Here is a 23,066-nt window from a genome sequence, read left to right as displayed (position 1 = left end):
AGACAGTGCTGAAGTCAATGTGAAAATGATACAAACATGATATGTAAATCAGCACCTGCCGTTTCTGGGCTGGGGGAGGTGTGCACTCCTGTTTCCTGATGCTGATAGAATCTGAAGATATCTGTTGTTTGGGTCTCCCCAGTGTCTGGGCCTCAGCATCTCCAGCCACCACCTGGCTGACTTGTGGTATATGCACTGTGCTTCCCTCTGAAGGACCACCCTTCTCGCATTCTGAATGCCTCTCCGTAGGGGACACAGATGGGGACATGTGATCGGGGCCTAGCCAGTCAGTGTAGCCCAGCCCTCTGACCACAGTGATTGGGTAGAGGTAGGGGTATGACCTAACCTGGTCCATTGAGATTTGCTCCCAAGACTTTTGCTGGGACTATTGGGAAGAATCATCTCTTTTTCAGAGAGCTAGTGTATAAGCTGGAGGGGCTAGTGGCCATTTGTCATCAGGGAGGGTAGGAAGACAGAAACCAGAAGTGGAAACACATCCAGCCATGCTTGAAGCAGTACACCTCCTGGGCTTCTCCGTCACATACGGCAATGAATTCCAGTTTTTGTGTAAGCCCCTTTGAGTTGGGTTCCTGTCATTTGTCATGGAAGTGGTACTAATCCAGGAAATAAAGTGAGAAGGAAGGGGACTACTTTGTCTAATGAGGTAATCACAAAAACGCGATAGCCCTTGTTATGGACTGAATTGTGTCCCCTTCCCCAAATCCATTTGTTAAAGCCCTAAATTCCCATGTTGAAGCCCCCCAGTGTGACAGTATTTGGAGATAGGGCCTGTGAAGAGGTAATTAGGTCTTTAGGAGAAACCAAACCTATGCACCTTGATCTTGGACTTCCAGCCTCCAGATCTGTCAGAAAACGTTTCTGTTTAAGTCTCCTAGTCCACTATTTTGTTATAGCCGCCTGAGCAGACTAATACCAACCTCACTTCACAGATAAGGAAACACACTTCTGAAACTCACACAGCCTCAGGTCTGCCCGATGCTCCACAGGCCACCCCAGTCCCTGCACACCAGACCCGAGAGGCCTCCGGTAGGAAACAACCAATCTCTTTATTTACAAGTGATTTACAGTTAGAAAGCCCGGGCGGGAGGTGGGGGCAGGCTGGGGCACGGGGTGGCCCTTGGGCTCCAGCTGGTCACTTGTCCGCACGGACAAAGGAGGCGAAGACACTGTCCTTCTGGCTGAGCAGCTTCTCTGGCTTGTCGAACTCAAGGATGGCGCCACGTTTCAGGACAATCACCAGGTCTGCACTCAGGATGGTGTGCACACGGTGCTGGGTGGGGCGGGGGGGGCGGGGTTTGATCAGGGTGGGGGGGGAGGGAGGGGCAGCTGAGGGTGTCTCTTCTGCAGTTTGGGGGAGGAGGCATGTGGATGGAATGTTCCATCTCTGTGGCCACTGCCCTTTCCTGGGGTGGCTGTGACCCCAAGCGCTCTGTCCGCTAATGACACCCTCTCCCCTTACCAAGTCTCGGCTCTGCCCTCACCTCTGGGCTTCAAGACTCACAGCCCAACCCCCGCTTCCTATAGAGAAGGTATCCTAGCCTAGCTCCCGGGGGCCTTAGGACAGGGGTGGGCCTTGGAACCTGGAGAAAGAGAGAGGGATCTGAGGGAAGAGCAGGTGTAAGTCCGCCCACACCCCATGTCCTGCGGTCCAGGTTCCCTGCAAGCCCTCCAGACTCTGCATCATTGCTCCAGGGGCCTCTCCTGTTTACCAGGCCCGGGTAAGTCTGCTGGCTGTCCTCTCTCTGGGTGTTGCCCCGCACCCCAGCAAGGGGCCCCTTACCGCGATGGTGACCACGGTGCGGTCTGCGAAGGCTGTCATCACCACCTTCTGGAGGATGTTTTCCTGCCGGGTGGGAGCAGCAGTGGTTGGCTCTTCTGCCTAGTGGATGGGGTCTGGCCTGGCTTTGGGGATGTGGGGCCCAGGTCTGCGGTCCAGCTCCCAAGTGACCCCAATCCTAGCCCACCCTTCCCTCCGTCTGTCTGGTCCTTGTCCCCATAGGACCAACCAAGTTCTAGCATTCAGGGGCGGAGCTCAGCGTGTCGGGGGCTCAGCTCTATGCACGTGTGTGTGCTGTGAGTGGGTCTGGCTGGGCTGTGTGGCGGGTGATGGGTGTGAAGTCCCTCTGGGTCTGTGTGCAGCTTGTGTGTTTGTGAGCTATAAACATGCCCTGAAACTAGCTCGAGTCAGGGTCCCTCCAGCCCTTTGCCTTTTCTGCCACAAATGGCCCTTGATGTTAAAGACAACTCGAGCTTCGGGACCACTTTGTGCAAATTTCACCCCAAGACCCCATGACAACCCTCTCCAAGACCCCACCCCACGGCTGTGCTCCGGACCGACCGTGGCCATGTCGATGGAGGCCGTGGCTTCGTCCATGATGAAGATGCTGGTCTTCCTCACGAAGGCCCGAGCCAGACAGAACAGTTGCCTCTGGCCCTGACTGAAATTCTCCCCGCCTTCCGTGATGATGGCATCTGAAAACAGCCCCGGGGAGGAGGAGCAGGGCTGAGGTAGTCTGGCTTTGGGAGTTTAGTAGATAGCAGGGCTTAGGGGGTGTTAGGAAATGTATGTACAGGGCCGAATATGCAGGCGTGGGTCATGAGGCCGGGGGTGTGCAGGGCTGCTGCACCTCGCCCCACGACGCAGGTGCCACCTGCATGAATTACAGAGAGGAGCACCCTCTGCAGGGGTGCGCTGCCCTGGCCCCGGGAGGCCCCGGGAGGCTCCGGGAGGCTCCGGGAGGGGGGCGTGTGCACTGAGTACGTAGGTGCTTGAGGTGTGTGTGTGGGCACTGGTGGGGCGAGTCTCTGAAGCTAAGGCTTGGCCGGCCCCCACTGCCCCAGGGGCTGTAGCAAACACACCAAGGCTCTGCAGCCCTCTGGGCTGGGGGGCAGAGTCTTCCCTGCACCCCGGAGGCCTGACCCGTCTGTCCTCTCCTTCCTCGGGGCAGAGCTGGGCGGGCCGGTGGCCGGGGTGGGCAGGGCCGAATGCACTGTGGTGGGATGATGGACTCCCACAGCGACTCCCGCTGTCCCCCCTCCCCCTGGGTCCCTGGGGGCGGGGCTGGAGCTGGCCTGAATTGACCAGTCGTGTGGCCTGGGACAACTCACGTGACCTCTCTGAGCTCCCGTAAGGTAAAAGGGGACCCGGAATGGTCTCCGGGGTCCTGCCAGACCCTAGGCTAAAGCCAGGGCAGACCTCAGAGCCGGGTGTGCGTTTTCCCGCCTAGCCCTTCCAGACGTCCTCTGGCCCGGCCCGCGGCTCCCGCGGGAGTTACCCAGGCCGCCCGGCAGCGCCTTCACCACCAGCTTCAGCTGGGCGATCTCCAGCGCCTCCCACAGCGTGCTGTCCGAGCACTTCTTCTCCGGGTCCAGGTTAAATCTGGAGGGTGCCACAGAAAGTCGTCTCAGGGAGGGAAGCCGGGTGCTGGCTCGTCCCCGGGGACTGGCCGAGGGCGAGGCTGGGGAACGGAGCGGTGAGAGAGAACTGGTTGCCGCGGGGGCCTGGCTGGCCGAGGGGGCAGCCAGCTGGTGAGCGGGTGGGGGGAAGCTGCCCCCCGGCAGAGCTGCTGGGGCTACCTCACAGGGCCCCACGGGGGCGAGAAAGGCGCGAGGCTGGAAGTGTGAGGCTCCAGGCCGGCCCACAGTGCCCAGAGCCTGAGCAGGGCTGCCTGCCCCGGGAGGGGTACCCAGCAGAGCACTCCGGGCCTCGCCCACCCCTCCCCTCCTCATGCCCCAGCTGCAAGGCGCCGGGCCTGGGACGGGGAGGGGGGCCCCGCGGGAGCGGTGGGGCTCACCGGATGGTGCCGCTGAAGAGGACGGGGTCCTGCAGGATGATGGAGAGGCGTGAGCGCAGGGTGTGCAGGGGCAGTTTGGCGATGTCAATGCCGTCAATGATGATGTGCCCTGTGCGGAGACAGGGGCACGGGTGGGGCACCAGGGAGCGGGGGAGCTGGTGGTGCCGGGGACAGGTTCAGCCTGGGAACGTGGGTCCCATCGAGGATGCAGGGGGAGGCAGTGATTGCTGGGCCTCCTATGACATCTGACCATACACCGGGACTGAGGTCCCATCTGGTGGCTGTGGGTACACGGGGGGCGCCTGTCACACCACTCACCTTCGAACATGTCCACCATGCGGAAGAAGGCGAGCGAGAAGGAGGACTTCCCACTGCCTGTGCGGCCACAGATCCCAATCTGGAGAGAGGAGCAGGTACTGAGTACCTGGGGAAGCTTCTGGTGCTAGCTCTGGGCTATGCAGGCACTGGAGGGCACAGCATCTCTTGTCCTGCCTTTCTGACCAGCTTCTATTTGGCCAGGGCTGGGCCCGGCTTTGGGCTTGCTTCCTGGGTTCAGGGGGCCTCCCACAGGGACCCGCAAGCAAGTACAGGGCGTAGATGTGCAACTCCTGGGCCTGGGTGTAGGTCTTGCCGTGCCTGGTATGTGGCTGCAGGGGAGTTGGGGCCCTGGTGCGACGTGTATGTGCGCGGGTGTGGGAGGAGGGCCGGGGGGCGGCTCCGTGCGGTCTGCAGCGACGTATCTGTGTGCCCCACCTTACACTGGGGTCACCTCTGACCCCATTGCTTCCCGGCCCATGGGTACCAACAGAAAGGACAATAAGGGACCAGTACAAAGACAGAGATGGTGACACAGAAGGACGGGAGAGGTAGGGACAGATGGGAGGGCCAGAGGCAGGGACAGAGGTACATCTGAAGGTCAGAGAGAATGAGACAGACAGCCACAGACAGAGAGACAGAGACTAAGAGACAGAAGGGGGGGCAGTGTCAGAGCAGAGGGGGCGCGAGGAGGGAATCCATCAGACAGTTGGGTCAGAGTGCCAGACAAGTGTGGCCTCACTCTTTGTCCCGAGGATCTGCTCTGAAGCTCAGGGGGCCCCTGACAAAGCCCTCTCAGCCAGGGGAGTCTGGGGTGCCCATCTCCTTGGTGGGTGAGTGAGGGCAGCAGAAGGAGCAGGGGAGCGGGAGTGGGGGAGAGGTGGGCTGAGCCTCGTCAGTGTGAGGAGCCCAGGGCCAGCACCTGGGGGGGGTCCGACTAGTTGGGAGCCCTGGAAGGCCCCGGGGGGCCGTGAGCTGACTCTGTGCCACGGGCCAGCCCTCTGCCCTGCCGCCCACTGACCTTCTGTCCTGGGGAGATGAGAGCGTTGACATGCTTCAGCACTGGCTTCAGAGAGCTGTCATAGCGCACACTTAGGTTCTGGATCTGGATCTTCCCTTGGTCTGGCCAGTTCTTCGGGATGAGCGAGGGTGCTGGGGGCCAGACCGGGGCTCAGCCAGCAGATACAGGCGCCGCTGGAATCCAGGAGGGCCCCCCTCCCCCCGACGTGCCCCTCGGCCGGGCCTCTCACCCAGCAGCCCCTCGTAGCTCTCCGCTTCGGTTTTCAGGAGCCCATGGATGCGCTTCACAGCCCCCAGCTGGATCTCCATGTCCGCCAGGTTCCTCACCATCCAGTTGAGGTAGTTGGAGACCTGCGGGGAGTCAGTGAGCACTTGGTCCAACCCCGGCCACCAGGAGGGCTCTTCTTACAGCTGAGGGGCCAGGGGCCCTCAGTGTCTTCTGCTGCTATTCAGGGGGGTCCTCCCTGGAGGCATGGGAGGGTTACAATGAACGTGGATCCTTACCCACCACCTGTCTGGGGCCCCGGCCCTGGGTTAGCCCCCCTACCCACATGGTCCCTCCCGCATCAGACTCACAGTAGCTTGGGGTAGGGCCTGGAGGGTGTCTCCGAGATTCCCCGAGGGCTGGTATCTGAGCCCTCCCCTGCCCCAGTCTGCTGTCACTCACCATTAGGGCATAGGTAAGGCCCAGGCCCACCAGGCCAGCAGAGAGCTCCCTGTGCAGGGAGTTGGAGATGGACGTCACGGCCGCGATGAGGACCACACAGGCACCGATGTACTCCTGTGGAGGGAGGTGAGCCCGTGTGGGCCCTCTGGGGTCGAAACCACAGGGCCCCCCAACCCACCTCACTCCCTTCAGCTCAGCAGACACTCTACCCCAGCCCAGCCAACACACCTACACATCATCAGACACGCAGGAGGCCTTGAAGGCCGGAGCCCCGGGAGACAACGTGTGCACACAGCTTCTGCCCCAACCCCAGCCGTCTGCGCAGGCCTGAACGTGCCTCACCAGCTGGCCCACGCGGGTCATGTGGCCCACTTCAGACACACACTCGTCACAGTGAAACACACAGCTCTTCCGGCTACTGGTGCGCACCTCAGGTGCACAAACCCCCGGGCAGGGATGGGGAAGAGCAGGCTCGGGTCAGACCCAGGGAGGGCCTCCAGGGCTGGGGGGAGAGGAGGGCTCAGCTCCCGCCCTGTGTGCACACACGGGCTGCTATTCCATCCTCTCTTCCCACCCTCTGGCCCATGTTTGGCCCTTGCTCTGGCTCCACACCCCTATCAGAAGCCCCTGCCTCAGGGCCCGGGGTGGGGCGTGGGTGGCACTTGCCATGCGGACTTCTAGCCATCTGTTGGCAGCCGTGAGGAAGAGGGAGGCAATGTTGTTGGAGTCTGTGTATTCGAGGAGCTTCTGCTGGAACCTAGCCTCATACCTGGAGGGCGGATGGGGAGGGTCTGAGGGTCCACATGACCCCCAGGCCTCTCCTTACCTACAGAGAAGCAGCCAGTAAACATGCTGTGTCTGACATTATGTATGCCATTCCTCTCCAGACGGCCCTCCCAGCTCCCTGCTACTTTATTCAAACTTGTCAAGATTCCCACCTCCTTCAAACTCCTGCTTTCACCCCAAGACCCATTGTTCTCTTCAGGGTCTAGCTATTACAGTAAAGCGCACTTCTGCCCACCTAGATGCTCAGGCCAGAAACCAAGAAATCATCTGGATTCACAGCCAATCCCTCTACAAGACCTCTTATTTCTACCTCCAAAATAGTCCTTGCTTCTGCCTGCCTCTCGCCTGGGCTACTGCGTCAGCTTCCCCATAGGTCTACCTGCTGTCTTCCCACAGCAGCCGGCATAATCTTTGTAAATCATAAATTACATCCCATCTCTCTCCTGTTTGGAATGTCAATGGTTTTAAGGCTAAAGAACCACCTCCTTGCCAGGAGCCTGAGTGAGCTGGCTCCTGCCAACCTAGCCTCCTTCCATGCCACAAATTCCCTTGCTCACTGCCTTGCAGCCACAGAAATTACAATAAAGTCATTTGTTACTTGCCCTTTTTCAGTTTTGTGACAATACCAAGGTCTTTCCCACCCCAGGGCCTTTGTACATGCTGTCCCCTCTGCCTGGAATGCTTTTTCTTCCGCTCTTCACAAGGCTGACTCCTCTCAGCCTTCAGGCTTTACCTCAAATGACACCTCCTCAGGGTGGCCTTTCCTGGCCTATGGTTCCCCATCTCTGCAGCCTGTTTGTTTTATAACCTTTGTTCTTATGTTCATTTCTCTAGCTGCTTATCTCCCTCACGAGACTAGACTGTAAACTCTATGAGAATGGAGCCCATGGCTGTTTTGTTCACCAGGGCATCCCTAGCCCCTGGCACTGTCAATAAATACTTGCTGAATGAACGAATGGAACCTTCCCTGACCCTGGAGGCTTCTTTCCTTCGCTTGTGCCCTCATCATGTTCTCCTTGCGTTACTTCGTTACTTCGAATGGACCTGCTTTTTCTCCTGGGCTGGGGCTCCTGGCATCACTCTCCCTGGGCACCCCCTCACACCAGGCTGGCTTGGCCAGGCCCAGAGGAGGGGGCGGAGCACTTGTTTCACGACGAGCGAAGGAACAAATGGAAGCCGAAGCCGTCTTAGCATTGGTCTCAGGGAAACAACTGGGGACTCAGAGGGCTCAAGATGAGTCTTACCGCGCCTTTGCTTTTGACTCTTGGAAGGTGTTTGTTCTGCTTTGATTATTTCTGGGCGGAGGGGCTGTGCCTGACCCATGTGTCTGAGGAGAGCAGAGTGAGTCTCGGAGGTGTGAGAGAGAGTACGATCGCACAGCACGGTGGCTGAGGCGAGTGTGTAGCCCCAGGTCTGAAGGGTGTGACTGTGTGTGACGGGCGAGCCTGAGGGCTGGGTGTGCATGAGGGTGTGTGTGGGAGGTGTGGCTTCTGGGATAGGTGTGTGACAGTGTGAGGACTGTGGAGAGTGCCAGGGTGGGGCCATGCAGACCCACACTGGATTCTGAGCCTTCTTCCTTCACTGGCTGTGTGTCAGGCCCAAGACTCAGTTTCCTCATTAGTAAAATGGGGACACTAATCGTTCCCACCTGGGCTGAAACAGCCTCTGAGCCCAACACTGGGTCTGGGGCTGGGGTACTCTTGAAACTTTTCTGGGAAAAGGCAGGGCCTCCTAGAGAAACCAGCAGGTCCCACAGGCCTGGGTTCCAAGCCTAACACTGGCTCCGACCTTGTGTGTGACCTCAGGTTGGTGATTCAGCCTTATCTGTTGAACGTGGCTGCTCGAATCCACGTCCTGGGGCTCTCGTGAGCGCTGAATGCAGTAATACACACACACACAGCACTGAGTACGGGGCCTGGCGGGTGTTAGGCGCACATTCAGTAAATGCTAGTCAGCTCCCAACAGGGCAGGCTGCTAGGCAAGAGCCAATGAATTAACCACATCCGGGGAGGACTAGAAAGTCCTTCATCCACATGTCGCGGTCCCCCCTGTGTCAGCGTAGGGCGTGGGAGGCCTCGCTGGGCAGCGGCTCCTCTGACTGACCCCAGGCTGGGTGTGAGGTTGCTTGCAGGATGCGGCATCCACTCAGATCCTACTGAGCAGGTCCAGCCCCCCGGCAGAAAGTCACAATCTCTCTGCCCCAGGCCCAGCCCGAAGGCCGCCAGGACCGCATGTGTAAGAGGAACAGTACTAAGACTGAGTAGGGGCCAGGCCCGGCAGTGTGGAGGGCCCTCGAAGTCAAAGGACCTGGGGAAGTGCAGGCTTGAGACAGGAAGGGGGCTCGGAGGAGACCTTAGCATCACACCAGGTTCCAAGGGGCTTCTGTGCGGAAGACAGCGCAGGGCTGTCCAGGGAGCGGAGCCGAGGCCAGGGCAGAGCTCAGCGTTGCTTTGCTTTCCTCAGACTAGACCCCTAAGAGGACGTTTCACTGGTGCAGATGGCCCAGGGAGTGAATGGGGCCACCGTGCTGCACCAGGGGGCCTGGGCACCTCTCCTAGAGCTTTGGGGCTTGGAGGGAGGAGACGCAAGCCTCCCTGAATCCTCTTGGCTGGTCCTTGCGCCCTGGGGTTACTCCTGGACATGGGACTTGGTGTCGCATGGTTACTGTCACACCCCGCACAGCTGTGCCATCCTAAAAATAACCTGGAATCACTCTCTGGGTAAGGCTTAGAGACCAGAGTCCAACCATCTGAGGCAGGGGTCTCTGGCCTGTTTGGCTGGAGGAGAAATGTTCTAATACATCAGACAGAGACTGGGGCAGGGAGCAATGGCCCCTCTACTCCCCAGGCAGCCTGAGATGCTCCCGTCTAGCCCAACATCATGATTGAGGGTGGAAAGCAGGGACACTGAAGTTTTGCAGGGAAATCCTCCAGCTTGGTGAACTTTTATTTACCCTTTGATGCTGGCTCCGACAACATGTCCTCTGTGAAGTCTTCGGTGACTGCCTCCCTTCTATGTCCCCACAGGCTGCATTCCCCTTTCTTTCAGAGTACCTGTCACATGGTTTTGCGCTGGCCTGCTCAAAGCCTGGACTGTAAATGCCTCCAGGATCGGGGCTCATCTGACTCATCTCTGTCTTTTTAGTGCCTGGCTTGGGTTTTAGCTCAGTACATGTTTACTGAACGAATGGGCAGGTTCAAGTCTAGGTTTCAGACGGCCTTACCCAGAGGGGTTATATAATGTCTCTGAGCCTCAATTTCTTTATTTGGGAAATGGGAATAATCATGCAAACTGCCTTGGATTGCAGTGCAGAATGAATGAGATGATATGTAAATTACTTAGCATAGTGTTCGAGTCACTGGAGATTCTCCAGAAAAGATGGCCTCGGTGTTGGCCCACATGCTGGAAAAGCCTTTCTAGCATTGATATGTGAGCATATACTTCCCAGCTTTGTTTCTTTTCATGTCCTGCCTTAGTTCACAGAGGCTCTGGACTTGGCTGCAGGGCTGAGATTTTCCTCTCTGGTTCATACAGTGGAGCCCACCGGACCTGACCCCTCTGGGGGACATCATCAAGGCTTCGGGGCCTGAGGAGTGGTTGGGAGACAGGTGTCCTGGGCCTTCCTAAGCCAAGCCCTGACAACCGAACCACATGACCTGTGGCCCTGGCCCCACTCCCACCCACCCGCACCTTGGGGTAAATCTGGTACCTGAAGGCCCGGATGGTGGTGAGACCTTCCACAGTTTCAGCAAAGTGGGAGAGCAGGGGGAGCTGGGTGGTGTCATCCAGCTGCTGCAGGTCCCTGTGCAGGGGAGCAGAGTAGAATGGTCAAGAGGGCAGGCGCAGGGCTCGGCTCGGGTCTGAATCCTAGCTCCGCCCACAACCACTGTGTGCGCAAATGGCTTCACCTGTCCAGGTCTCAGTGTCTCCCCTGTAGAGAGGGAAGCCAGTGGTACCACCCAACAAAATGCATAAACAGCACGCCGGGGCAGGCCCTGTAACCCCAGGCACCGTCTACCTCACGAGTGTGGTAAGGCGGGGCACGTACGGTCGTTCTCTCTCACGGGGAACAACCTGAACCTTGCGACAGCTAGCGAAAGGAGCAGAAAGACCTCACGCAAAGCTTTCAGTCCCCTCCCCGGTAACCACAATAGGTTCAGGCACATCAAGGGCCAGCATCTACAGAGCTCCTTGAGGGGGACAGGCCAGAGGTTTCCATGGCAACAGGATTGCCCCTGCCCCCCACAGCTGCACCCTGACAAGCACATCAGTGCCAGGGAGGTCAGGCTGGGCTGCGGGAGGCAGCGTTCCCGGACAGACTGTCCCCGGGGCAGAGAGGATGCCAGGGGAACAGGGTGGTTTCCCTGGCAGAAGAAATGAAATTTGTAAAACAGCTTGTAACAGTGTTTAAAAAGTCACAGTGATTTGTGAACACTAACATGCTCCTTCTGGGTGCCAGGGGATTCTACACCATCCTGCATACGAACCTTGGTCCTCACGGGCAAGGTAATCGTGGTCAAAATGTATCTAAATTTAATTGTTTTTATTGATAATCAGCATTTTGACTCCAGTTACTAATCAACTATGTGCACTTGGGGAAGGTACTTAACCTTTTGATTATAACCTGCAGTAAGAAATGCATTTTATACTACAAATCAGTGCACACGTGCACACACACACACACACCCCCCTACACGCCCCAAACAAAGGTTTCATGAAGCAGAACTTACTGTTACTATGTGCATACAGTCTGATATGTTCTGTTCAATTTCATCTGATAAAAATGCTGGCTGTGAGCTATGATATTGATTTCATGACCCACTGACAGGTTGCAACTGGCGGTTTGAAAAACACTGGTCTAGAGATTCTTTCAAATTTTCCTGACAATTATTTGGACCTATGAGTTTAACAGAATCACTCCCAGAAAGAACTTCTAGAGAACGTTCTTAGAAAATTTTGAGTAGGGAAGAAGCCTGTGTGACTCGAAGGCTCCCGAGGGCAAATGTGATCACTGTGAAAGGCTCCCTCAAGTCGAGGCTCCCAGGCACACTCTGGCCCCCGTGGGCTGGGACGTAGGGTTGCCATAACACCCCTGCCATCAGGGGCCCTCGATTTCGTGCATCAGCAATCAGCCTGGTCACTGGACTCCTCCTGAGAAGCATTTTGGCAAAATGAATGAAGGGCATAAAGGTATGTATACACCCCGACCTAGCAATTCTACTCCTGACTCTATCTCCTAAGGAAATAGTTCTGATATTAACGGCAGGGTGTGTGTGTGTGTGTGTGTGTGTGTGTGCGTGTGTGTGTGTGCGCGCTGACAGACGGTTACATCAGGGTGGTGGAAGATGAATATCTCCCCTTCCTTCATTTCTATTTTCCTTTTCAGGGGCAATAGGACTCTACTAGTTTTTGATGATTACTCTAGTAAGAGTACCCAGCTGCCCATTGCAAAGCATCCCCCCGCCCCTGAGGCTGGCAAAGGCTGCCATTACCTGGATGCCACCCGGAAGTACTTCTGGATGAAGTAGCAGACCACGGCCAGGGGAAAGAGGGCCACGAGGAACACAGGCGTGACATAGGAGATGACAGCCAGGGCTGAGACGCAGAGCAGGGTGGAGCGGCTCAAGCACTCCAGCGTGGATGGGATGTGCTGACGGAGGGGAGGGTGAGAGAGGGAGGTGAGTTTTGGTGTTTATCTTCAGTGTGTTACCTGCCGCCATGTTTTGCTCTCTCACATTCTTACAGGCACATGTCTCGTCTCTCCAGCTACACTGTAGGCTCCCTGAGAGCGGGAATCAGGACTTTGCTTCCTCACCATCTAGTACGACGGTAAACCGAGAACACAAGCTGAATTGAAAGGAATGTTCTCCACAAAATCAGCCACCTTGGTTCAGACTATGCTGGAACCTTACTGGAGTGAGCCAGGGGGTATTGGATGGAAGCCAAAGGGATGTGGTTTCCCTCAGTCTTATCATGACAGTTTCACAGGGGCAGCCCCAGGCCCCGAGGCAGCATTGTAATCAGATTGGGGCCCACTGGGTTCGTCCCACGGGGCTCTGAGCACCAAATCTGGGGAAGCCAGCACCAGAGAGGAAAAGCGTGGGGGTCTGGCCTCTCTCTGAACTGGGGAAATGGGTCACAGTCCTGTGTACCTGGTCGATGGTGTTACAGTCAGCTGAAAATCTATTCAGGATGCTTCCAAGGGGCGTGGTCTCAAAAAACCTAAGAGGCAACCAGAACAGTTACTCATCCATTTATTGATTTCCTTCCTGTTTATTGAATGAGGGTAGTTCTTTCATTTTAGTGTCTTTGGGGTCATCTCTGGGTCTGGCTGCCTAGGGGTGGTTGCCTTTGCAAGTCTGTAGCTATCTGGCCTGTGTCCCTGAGAATTCCTGCAACTGCCCAAAGGGGTGCTGGCCCCTCACTAACCTCTCTGGCTCTCAAGCCCATGTATGACCACCACCACCTTCCTCAGCTGTTTGATCTGCCTGACTCACTCAGCAGCTCACTCCAGGGACATCGAGTCTTCTCCAGGGCGAACAGGGCCCTGGGGATGGGTTGTCAGCTGGCTGACCCTGCGAGGCTACTCGGGCTGTCATCACTCTGGCTCTGAACCAGAACCGGCCCAACCCTAACCAGAGGGTTTTGGGAGCTCAGACCGGGGACAAATAGAGGGTAAGTAAATGTTGAGGTCATGCCTGTGGGCCACAGAGAGCTCATGAGGCTGAAAAGTAAAAAGTGTAGTCAGATGGTGAGGCCTGGCATTGACAAGGGGCCAGACCACCTGTTTGCCTGTCGTGCTTTAAAACAGAGTCAGCCAGTCGACTGGGCAGTGACCACCTTAGATCTGTTTCACACCAAGTGGCCTTTGGGATTTTTATCCATCCCCTTCCAGGAGATTAAAACATGTCCCCGTGTGCCCAGTGTCAGAACCTGCAGGCTGGCTGAGGGAGGAGGGGCAGAGCGGAGACGGGCAGACATTACCTGCCTGAGGAAGGGAAACTTACATCTACACAGAGCCTGCGGACACTCACTTTGAAGGGCTGTGTGACAATTAGATGAGCGAACCATATAAAATGCTTAGCACCATGTGTGGCTGAGTAAATGCTGGTTTTCCTCTGCCTTCTGCCCCGAGGAGGACATTTTTACACACCTCCTCCTTGAGCCACCCCCCCCCGCCCCTGCCACCTCAGCCTGTGACAGAGGTTGCATATCTCCATTTTACAGGTGGCAGAACTGAGGCCCAGAGAACAGCAACTTGCCCACAGCCCCAGCATGGCCGGGGGAGAGGGGTACCTCATGGGAGCCAGGATGATCCGGTTCAGCAGGCCGCGGTGCAACCTTTTGGCCACCTTCAGCCCCGTCCACTCTACCGTGACGGACGTGACAAGGCACAACACGATGCCCAGGCTGCAGAGCACCGTGAATACCATGGCATAGACAGTCTGGTCAAGGGTGCACTCCTGGGCCGGGCAGAGAATGATGCGGGGTCCTGGGGGTGTCCGGGGCTCAGCCCTCTCCCCCCACCCTCTCCCCGGCCCCTGCTTGGGGCAGTCGGCCACACCTGGCTGAGTGAGCAGTTCCTGGCCGCGGGGCTCGGGGTCAGGGCGCTGTCAGTCCACTTGGCCAGCCAGTAGTCAATGGCCACCAAGACCATGTGCTTGAGCAGCTGGGAGAAGACGAGCAGTGACAGGAGCAAGATGCCGGCGGATGACAAATACTTGGTGCAGGCTCGCCACGGGATCTTGGCCCGCTGGTGCAGCACTGAAGACAGGTTGTCCTCCTCCTCGCTCTCAGCTGCCTCCTCTGCAGGCCGCAAGAACCCACCCTGTGGCTTCCCATTCACCCTCCCTCTGAGGGTGAACCGGGGGGCATGTTATCCCCACTTAACAGATGGGAAAACCGAGGCACACAGAGGGCAAGGGATTTAATGAAAGTCACACTATCTCAGCACCCCCAGAACCCCGAAACTTTGTCTCCCCATGGTCCGCCAGACCTCAGGCCATGATCTCACTGTTAGTCCCACAGTCTGTACCTTCCTCCTCTTCCTCATCCTGCAGGAGGCCGTCTCTTGAGGACATGGCCCGGGGCAGGCCCTGAGATGGCTCTGTGGCTTTTCTCTCCATGACAGTCTCCTGAAAGACAGATGGACCCCGGCCACTGTCCTCAGAGTGTGCAGAGGGAAGGAGGGAGGGTGGAGGGCAGCCACCCCTGGCAATGACTGGTGTCAGGTTTCCAGGGTGCCCCCACCTGGGGGAGAGTCCAGATGGACACAAGTTTGTCATGCCAGAATTTACTTCTCCCCATTTATCGGCTAACGATACCCCAAACATTCCTGTGGGAGACCATCTCTCCCCTATTCTTAGTCTCTGTGACTCAGGTGGGCTGATCATTCTCCTTGGCTCCGGGGGTGGGCACGAGATCCAGGGCTGGCCAATCTCACATTCCACAATGATTTATTCAGGGTGGGCACAGGACCAAAGTGGACAAAGGAGAGTTAACCTGGGGATTTCTGCTGAACTGTTGTGACAGAGATACTCTCTTGCTGGTAGAGGTGTTGAGCTGGGAGAATGTAAGCTCGAGGCTGCTGATCAAGCTCTCTCCACCACCACAAGAATGAGGCCCGTCTGAGGGGAGCAGAGCCAATGAGGAAGAGAAACAGGTTCCTGATGACAGTGTTTAACTACCTGGATCCAGCTCTACCTGAAGCTGATCCTTTTTACTTTCATGAGCCAAAAAGTCCTTACCTCTCCCCTTTTCTCCTTCACCAGTTTGAGTTGATTCTCTGAAGCTTTATAACTAAATGGATTCTGACTATTTCAGGATAAGGGGAAGGTGTCCACCTGAGTCTGCCCTGAGTACCTGGCACAAGTGCCGGCCCTCCTCTGGAAGGAGGAAGTTCATGCTCAGCTCCCACATCTGTCCTTTGAGGGGTTTCCTAGGGCAAGGAGGGCAGGAAGGCCTTTGTGTGTTCAGGATTCTAACAGAAACTTCTCCTCAGAGGGTGGCTGCCTGGCCCTTAGGACATACTCACCTTCTCCAGCTCTTGGTCCTGCCGGTTCATGAGGGTCTTCCAGTGCTCAAAGAGCTGGCACTCGGACCTCTGGAAATCCTTGAGCGTACCCTCCCTCTGGATGGTGCCATCCTTCATGGCGATGATCTGGAAAGGCAGAAACAGACCCAGCCCCGGGGCTGAACGGGAAGGGGGTGTGGCGGTCACACCCCCACCTCGGCAAGGGCTCTGAGATGGACTGGCACACATCCTCTTCCCCACCACAACTGGCCACTGGCCTCCCCCCTGCAGTCCTTACCGACACACTCCCAGGATCTAGAGGTCGGTACTTTTGGAGGGTAATTCTCAGGGGTTGCCCCAGGGTTGCTAAGAGGGTTTGCAGAGCAAATTGGTGGATCCTGGCCAAGCGGTCTGATTCCTTGCTAGGATCCCATCAGGGGCAGCTGTTTTCACACACTCAACAGCTAATTGCACGCTACTTCCAGCTCCCCTGACCACAGGTCTGGTAGGTTCCACCAGTGGTTAACAAAGTACCCATTGGTCTAAGTGTGTGTGGCGTGGCCATGCCTCTCTGAAATCAATAAAACTGATTTTATTTGAAACACTCAATGTTTCCCACTCATAGACTCTTGTCATTAATTCAGAGACCCTCCCCTGCTCCTTCACCCCCGTCCAGCCCGTGATGGGGTGTAGGGAGGGATGCCTGGGAGTCTCGCTCTCTGACATTCCAAGGAACCAGTCATGCCTTTGTCTGCCCTCTTAAGACTAACGATTGTCCCGAACTGCCCTGCCAAGGTCACCATGGAAACTCAGTCGCAGACCTTCTGCCCCTGTTGTAAGTTTCTTTAAAAAATACGGATTTTTTTCTTTTTTCATAGTAGAAGGAGGATTTTACCACATGTGGAAGGAAGACTTAGGCCCATTTAGCACAGGCCTGAAGCTCAATTTTCAGGGACCAATTTATATAGGAGTCTGGCAAGGCCCAGATTTTAAAAGTCACATGATTTCCATCTTAAAGATTAAATGCTTTCCAATTAACTGAAAAGTAGCTGTTGTCTACATATTGAGGAGTACAGAAATTTGGTTAATGTGGGGTTTCACAAAATTGCATTCTATTGATAATATTGAAGTTTCCATTACTACTTGTATTGTTTGTTGCCATGTTTTTCAGCTGATCTTGACTTAAATGCATCGGACCCTCGGTGGGTTAGAGGGTGGGAAGATGGCTCTCCCATCCAAATAGGCAGCCCCAAGGCCAGGGGGATGAGTCATCAAACTGGGCCATAAACAGAAGGTAGGAATTGAGCGTCTGCTTCTTTCCGAGACTTCTTGGTGCCAGGCTTGCGTGTACGCACAGGGGCCCCAGGTGAGGATGGGAACGTGTGCAGCTATTGTGATACCGAACCCCTGGCCTGTGCAGGATCTGCCTGAGCTACCCAGCCTGCATGAAGCCTGTCAGTGTGGATCGCTTCTGCCCTCAGCAATTGCTACTGAGACACCGACTCCTTTGCCTCTCCCACCTCTCCTGCTGCCTCTCCCACTCAGCCCTCCAAAGCTTCACCTCCTGTGGCCCCTCACCCAATCTGCATGTGGCAGGTACTGGAGCTTGTGGGTCACTAGGACCACTGTCCTCTTGTCATCCTGGAGCAGCTCAAGGATCCCGGCCTGCATCAGGTGGTCACTCAGATGGACATCCAGAGCTGAGAAGGGGTCATCCTGGGCAGAGGAGAGAAGGTGGGGGCAAGGGTGGGGGGAGGGGGTAACAGTGAGAATAAAAACCATCAGAGTTATACCAGCTCTGGTCCAGGGACTGACACTAGTTAGCTGTATGGCCTTGGACAATGTATTTAACCTCTCTGGGCTTTAGACGCCTCATCTTAAAATGCAGCTGTTATCAGTGATTGCTCTCAAACAGATTTAATCACAGGCACTTCCTGACTCCTGAACCTTCAATAGCTCCCCATTGCCTATGAAGTCTGAATTCCTTAGCATGGTAAGCTAGGCCCTCCATTACCTGCCCAGTCTGTCTGGTCTCACTTCTCTTTCCTGTCCAAGCTCCCTGTAACTCCAGCTTTCTAGAGAACTTGCCACTCCGAGGTTTTTACCTATGCTTTTCCCTCTGCCCAAAGTGCCATTTTGCCTTTTGTCTGCCTGGTGAACATCCACTCATCCTTCAGTGCTCTATGTGTCCTCTCTTGACTTCCATGCCTAGCCTTCCCTCCTCTCAATTCCAGTTGTGATGGTTATTTGTCCACTCCTGTGAGATTCCCAGGAACTGACACCCCTTGCGCCCATGCCAGGTAGAGTAGGAGCTTAATACAACTTTGCTGAAATAAACGAAAATAACCACTTTACTTCTTTTTTTTTTTTTTAAAAGATTATTTATTTATTTATTTGAGAGAGAGAATGAGATAGAGAGAGAGAGCACGAGCAGGGGGAGGGTCAGAGGGAGAAGCAGACCCCCTGCTGACCAGGGAGCCCGACGCGGGACTCGATCCCGGGACTCCAGGCTCATGACCTGAGCCGAAGGCAGTCGCTTAACCAACTGAGCCACCCAGGCGCCCCATAACCACTTTACTTCTAACAAGGTTGTTTAAAGCTCATACGAGACCATGAATAAGCTAATACTTTGTGAAGTGCTATGTCAGATGGTAACAAAGACTATGAACCTTTACATTTTGAAGTGTGTTTAGTGGGGAGCATTTATGTGTATTGGGCGCCGGGGGGTGGGGGAAGAATATAACCAGGTTCAGAGACCTGAGGTTCCTTCTTCTGACTTCCTACCCAAATGGCCTTCCTCTTTCCTTCGGTTTAACTGACTCACTTTTCAAGGTCCTCCTCCAGGAAGCTCTCCCTGATTATTCTAGCTCTCCCCATTGTCTCCTTGGGCAAGGCTCCTCATAGACCGTGCCACACAGTTTGGCTTTCAACTGGGCTGTGGCTCTGTCTCTCTAGCTAGACTCTACATCTCTGAGGCCGAGGATTGGCTCCCAGAATTCTTCAGTGTCAACCAAAGCACCTAACACAGAACTTGGCCTGAACTATGGCAGGGAGAGCTAATAATGTGATCTCATGTTTGACTGCTAAAGGTTATCTGGAGTGCTGTGTTGAGAAGGATTCTGAAGCCAAGTTAATTTTCCCACAGAAACTTAATGTGGGGTTTCACAGAATTGCTTTCATTGATAATGCTGAATTTTCTATTACTACTGCTGTGATCAATTAGCAATGTCTGCTCTGGGCATGGGATGGGCGGTGGCAGCAGACATTCCACGAATTATAGTGGGGCTAAGTGTTGATAGCTTGGGGCTGTCCAGCAGGGAGGCGGCTTGTAACTCCTACGCATCTCCCCTTATGGCTACTGCAGAGTTCAGTGTGAAGTCCACAGTGGGTCATTTGCACTATCCTTGCCTCAGTTTCCCCACCAATGATTAGGTAATATCTCTGGCAGGAGAGGTTTACTCCCTGAGAGGGAGGTTGGGGTGTGTGTGTGTGTGTGTGTGTGTGTGTGTGTACAGGCAGTGAGTCAGGGAGGGCCTCAAGGGGGACACCAGCTAATGCCACTCACCAAGAAGACAACGTTGGTGTGCTGGTACAGGGCTCGGGCCACACTGATTCGCTGGCGTTGACCACCAGATAGATTGATGCCCTGTGACCAAAGGAGAGGAAAGGTCATGCTCTCAGAGCCCCTCAGCAAGGACTGTCCTGGCCCTTACTTGACTGTGAGCTCTCTGAGATGGAGGCCTGGCTCTATCCACCTCTTTGCCCCCTCCTCATCTTGAAGAGAGGAGGAACTTGTACACGTTTACTAAATGCATTCAGAAGTGGGGAGCAGGATCCCCACGTCTTTGAAGATTCATCATGTAGGTGCTAGGGACCATCTGACTGGTGACAACTAAGACACAGAAAGTAGGGATTTAAATCATACATGAGGAGGACAGTCGTGGGAGCATCCTATTTGCCTAAGCTTATGGAGGAGGGGCCCCACCTGGCCAGGGTACCCAAAGGAGATAACCCCGGGCCTACCGCAGTATCACGTGGGCCTTAGTATATATGCGGGGCATGAATGAAGGAGATGCTAAGTCATCTCCAGCCCAGCGAGGCGCGAGTTGCAAACCTGTCGAGGATAGCCAGCCGCCCAGGGCTCGGGATCATTTTGACTTCACTGCAGGATGCTCTTCCACCTTTACCCTCTCTTATTTTCCAGTCACCTGCTCTCCCTGAGAATGATCTCCGGGCATGCTGGGGGTCAGGGGAGATTGAGGGCCCCCGCTTTGAAAAAACCCCATAGAGGCTGCTACTAACCCGTTCCCCAATCTGAGTCTGGTCTCCATGGGGCAGGATGTCGATGTCCGGCTGCAGGGAGCAGGCTTCGATGACCATTTTGTACCTGGAGTGGTGGGGCGGGGGAGGGGGTGGGAGGGGCAGACACAGCTGATCAGCCTGGCCAGAGTCGGGCCTGAGCACATGCAGAGGGTCATTAGCTTCTGGGCAGCTGTGCTCAGGGGGAGCAATGGCTTTAATGGCCTTCTGCCTGGCTGCAGGCAAACACCACGTGAGCTTCAAAAGAGCTGAGGGCAGCACCTCACAGAGTCTTGGGGCCAGTTAAATATTTGAAGGATGAAATTGGATAGTAGCATTTATGCCATGTAAGTTACAAAAGGGAGCCCCAGGCCCCCGTGCAGTGGGAGAAACCGTGGCCAGAGCCCACCCTGGGGGCACTGCCAGGGAAAATCACTGCTGGTTGGCCTCAGCAGTAATGATGATGGCTGATCAAATATTTGCCCAGCCTGCTCCTCTCATACTTCCCCGACCAGCTCTTAGCTTGGGCAGGGGCCAGCCAGCGTGCATGGAGGCATCAGAGTGTCTTGGTGACAAGTAATTGGGTGTCAGGCAGCCTTGGATTTGAGACTCATTTCTCTCACTTATTGGCTGGGTGGCCTTGGGCAAGTTACCTAACCTTTCTGAGCCTTGGTTTCCTCCTTTGTAGGATGGGGCTAATAATAGTAGCTGCCTCCTGGGGTGGTTGTGAGCATTAGAGGAAACCACGCATATAGAGCGGGATGCTGTACTTGGCACCTCGGAGCTCAATTGATGGTAGCGATTATTATTATCATTGGAGGGAAAATAGCGCATGAGCTGCAGAGCTGGGCGTAGGGAATAATGGGGAGCTGGGTCAGCCTTCCCCTTAGCCTCAAGAGAAGGCACCAAGGCTTCCACCCAATGACCCCCACCCTTTCTGCCCTCATACCCACAGGAGCTGGACTGCCTCAATGCCCAGGCACATCTGGATCATTTCCAGGTGTGCCATATGGAACAGGCTGGAATCCAGATAAGCATCCTGGAGAGCAGAATGGCTGGGTGTGGGGTGATTGATGGAGGGACAGGGCAGCCGGCTGGGGCTCAGGTACTGGGGAGGGCTGGCTAATGCTGCCCTTGACCAGTTTCTCCCCTCCCCCAGGCTGTCTTCCTCTGAGAGGCTTTTACCGTTGTTTGTTGAAGGGACTCTCAAAGGTGATGTTCTCCTCCACGGTGGCATTCAACAGCCATGGTTTCTGAGAAGCATAGGCCACGGGGCCTCTCTTCCTGGAATGAAGCAGGTGGGAGTAGGGGCGCCCTTCTCAGGGGCAGTTGTCAAGCAGAGGGTTTAGACCGGGGAGGTGCACTTGGCAGAAATCTGCTTTCTGTGGCCCCTGGTGGCCTAGGGCCGGCTTGGTGCCCAGGTCTTCAACCCTGCCCTGCCCTGCAACCGACCTGTCCCACCCCTGTCATCTGTTCTTCCTGAATCTGTACCCAGAACTGGAAGGAGCCCAGAATGTGACCAAACCAAGTAAACCCTCAACCCCTAATTTCCTGCTTCCCTGAGCGGCCCTCAAACCACTTGCTTTTGATATTAACAGGTAATTTTCCAAGTGGAACTTCTTTAAAATAAGCAGAGCCAAGGAAACCACATTTAGTGTGGCAAGGTTTTCGAAGACCAAAAACAAGGTGGTGGGGGGAGGAGCAGAAAAAAACGATCTGGTGTGAAGGGAGCAGCTTGGTGCTCAGAAGCAGTGGAGGCCTCTGAACCATCTGATGGAGTACAGAACCCCCCTGGGCCTCTTCCCTGCCACTGGGCTGGGCGATGGGCGGGGGGCTGCCTTCGAGAGTTCCATGGCTCCCTGGGGCCTGAGAGCCCCTCTGAGGAAGCCTGCCCATAGGGCAGGTGATCCCGGGCACGGTACCTGACGTCCGAGTCGGCCACCGGCTCCCGCTCTGGGCTGCAGCAGGAAGAAAAGACACAACTTCAGGGCTCCCATACGTGTACCACCTTCTCCACAGACATCTGGGCTCCCTCAAACCTGGCATGAGGGTGCCTTCAGAGTCCCTGGGACCAAGGATGCAGCCACCCACGTTGCATGGAGGGGTGAGGAGTGGGGCTTGGCCATCCTGGGGGAGCCTCTGCTGCCCGACCCTCTGTAGCATCCCCAGTATGTGTGGGGTGCGTGAGGAGGGCCCCAGGGCCCCAGCTGAGAGGGAGAATGGGGGAAAGGCACCAATGGTGTAAGCTTGTGTGTGTGTTGGTGGGGGGAATCCCATGTCAGAGGAGTATGAAGGCCAGTATGTGGCTCCTTCCAGGCTCCAGCCTCTGCATTGGGGCTCAAATGCACAGATTCGTCTCAGACAGACGTGGCCGCCAAAACAGCTGGGCCACGGAGGGCTGTCTGGAAGGAGCCAGGCCAGGCCCGCAGCTTGTGTGTGGGAACCTTCCGCCCGTGGAGCTCTCGTGGTGGCAGCCAGAGGGCCGAAAAGCCTCGTGTGGCCCTGTCAGCAGCTGGCGGTGGAATCTGGGGGATCTGCGGGGAGGGGCATGGTCAGCGGCAGTGTCCCCGTGCCTTGGGCTGTCTGCAACGGATCTAGTGTCAGCTCTTCTGTCCTGCCGTTGTCATCCACAGGTCAGACTGGTCACATACCGTCAGCTCGGCCTTTTGGCTCAAGAACCACGGTTACTGTGGCTAGAGAGGCTGGGCCTGTCATCACACCCCGGCACTTGGGGACAAGGTGGGAGAAAGGGCAGAGGAAACATGGGGAAGTGAAACACTCTGGGGTCAGAGCCAAGGCCAGGAACTTGAGTGTAATTACAGAGTTGAGTCAATGTTCCCCGGTCCTGGGTTCATGCCCCCGCGTCCCACATGTTCTTAGGAGGCGTGAGGTTGGGGAGGGTCGTGAGGGTCTCAGAGCCTCATTAATCGACTTCACCTGGACTTTTTCAGACCTGTACACTAGACATAAAGCAGTAAGACTGCATTTTCTGTCTGGCCTGGGGGATATCTACCTCCTCTCTCACAGCCGTGTTTCTCAACTTTTTTTTTTTTTTCAGGAGCATTCCCTAGGGTCTTTTTAAACACACTTCCCCCCCTCCCCCACCGAATTGTCTTTTCCCTGACACATCTGTTTTCCAGTTAAATCGTTT

General features: G+C 55.7%; 1 protein-coding gene across 1 annotated transcript in view; it reads right to left on the bottom strand.

Moving 5' to 3' along the window:
- Positions 1–1,048: 1,048 nt before the first annotated feature.
- The window catches only part of ABCC8 (ATP binding cassette subfamily C member 8), a 74,489-nt gene continuing 52,471 nt past the window's right edge, over positions 1,049–23,066 (bottom strand). The window contains exons 18-40 of the mRNA XM_081799234.1: positions 22,360–22,449; positions 21,838–21,873; positions 21,101–21,199; positions 19,919–20,003; positions 19,182–19,262; positions 17,195–17,332; positions 15,638–15,763; positions 14,639–14,738; positions 14,168–14,409; positions 13,900–14,066; positions 12,756–12,825; positions 12,096–12,253; positions 10,313–10,405; positions 6,484–6,586; positions 5,818–5,931; positions 5,381–5,501; positions 5,152–5,282; positions 4,134–4,212; positions 3,816–3,924; positions 3,297–3,400; positions 2,360–2,493; positions 1,802–1,864; positions 1,049–1,291 (exon numbers count right to left, since the gene is read on the bottom strand). Of these exons, the coding sequence (XP_081655360.1) occupies positions 1,154–1,291; positions 1,802–1,864; positions 2,360–2,493; positions 3,297–3,400; positions 3,816–3,924; positions 4,134–4,212; positions 5,152–5,282; positions 5,381–5,501; positions 5,818–5,931; positions 6,484–6,586; positions 10,313–10,405; positions 12,096–12,253; positions 12,756–12,825; positions 13,900–14,066; positions 14,168–14,409; positions 14,639–14,738; positions 15,638–15,763; positions 17,195–17,332; positions 19,182–19,262; positions 19,919–20,003; positions 21,101–21,199; positions 21,838–21,873; positions 22,360–22,449 (2,581 nt within the window). The 3' untranslated portion in view covers positions 1,049–1,153. The remainder of the gene's footprint in view (positions 1,292–1,801; positions 1,865–2,359; positions 2,494–3,296; positions 3,401–3,815; positions 3,925–4,133; positions 4,213–5,151; positions 5,283–5,380; positions 5,502–5,817; positions 5,932–6,483; positions 6,587–10,312; positions 10,406–12,095; positions 12,254–12,755; positions 12,826–13,899; positions 14,067–14,167; positions 14,410–14,638; positions 14,739–15,637; positions 15,764–17,194; positions 17,333–19,181; positions 19,263–19,918; positions 20,004–21,100; positions 21,200–21,837; positions 21,874–22,359; positions 22,450–23,066) is intronic.

This window comes from Leptonychotes weddellii, chromosome 11, assembly GCF_054177405.1.
Source record: "Leptonychotes weddellii isolate Sample4059 chromosome 11, ASM5417740v2, whole genome shotgun sequence".
Lineage (NCBI taxonomy): Eukaryota > Metazoa > Chordata > Mammalia > Carnivora > Phocidae > Leptonychotes > Leptonychotes weddellii.
This window is presented reverse-complemented; position numbering and strand designations above follow the sequence as displayed.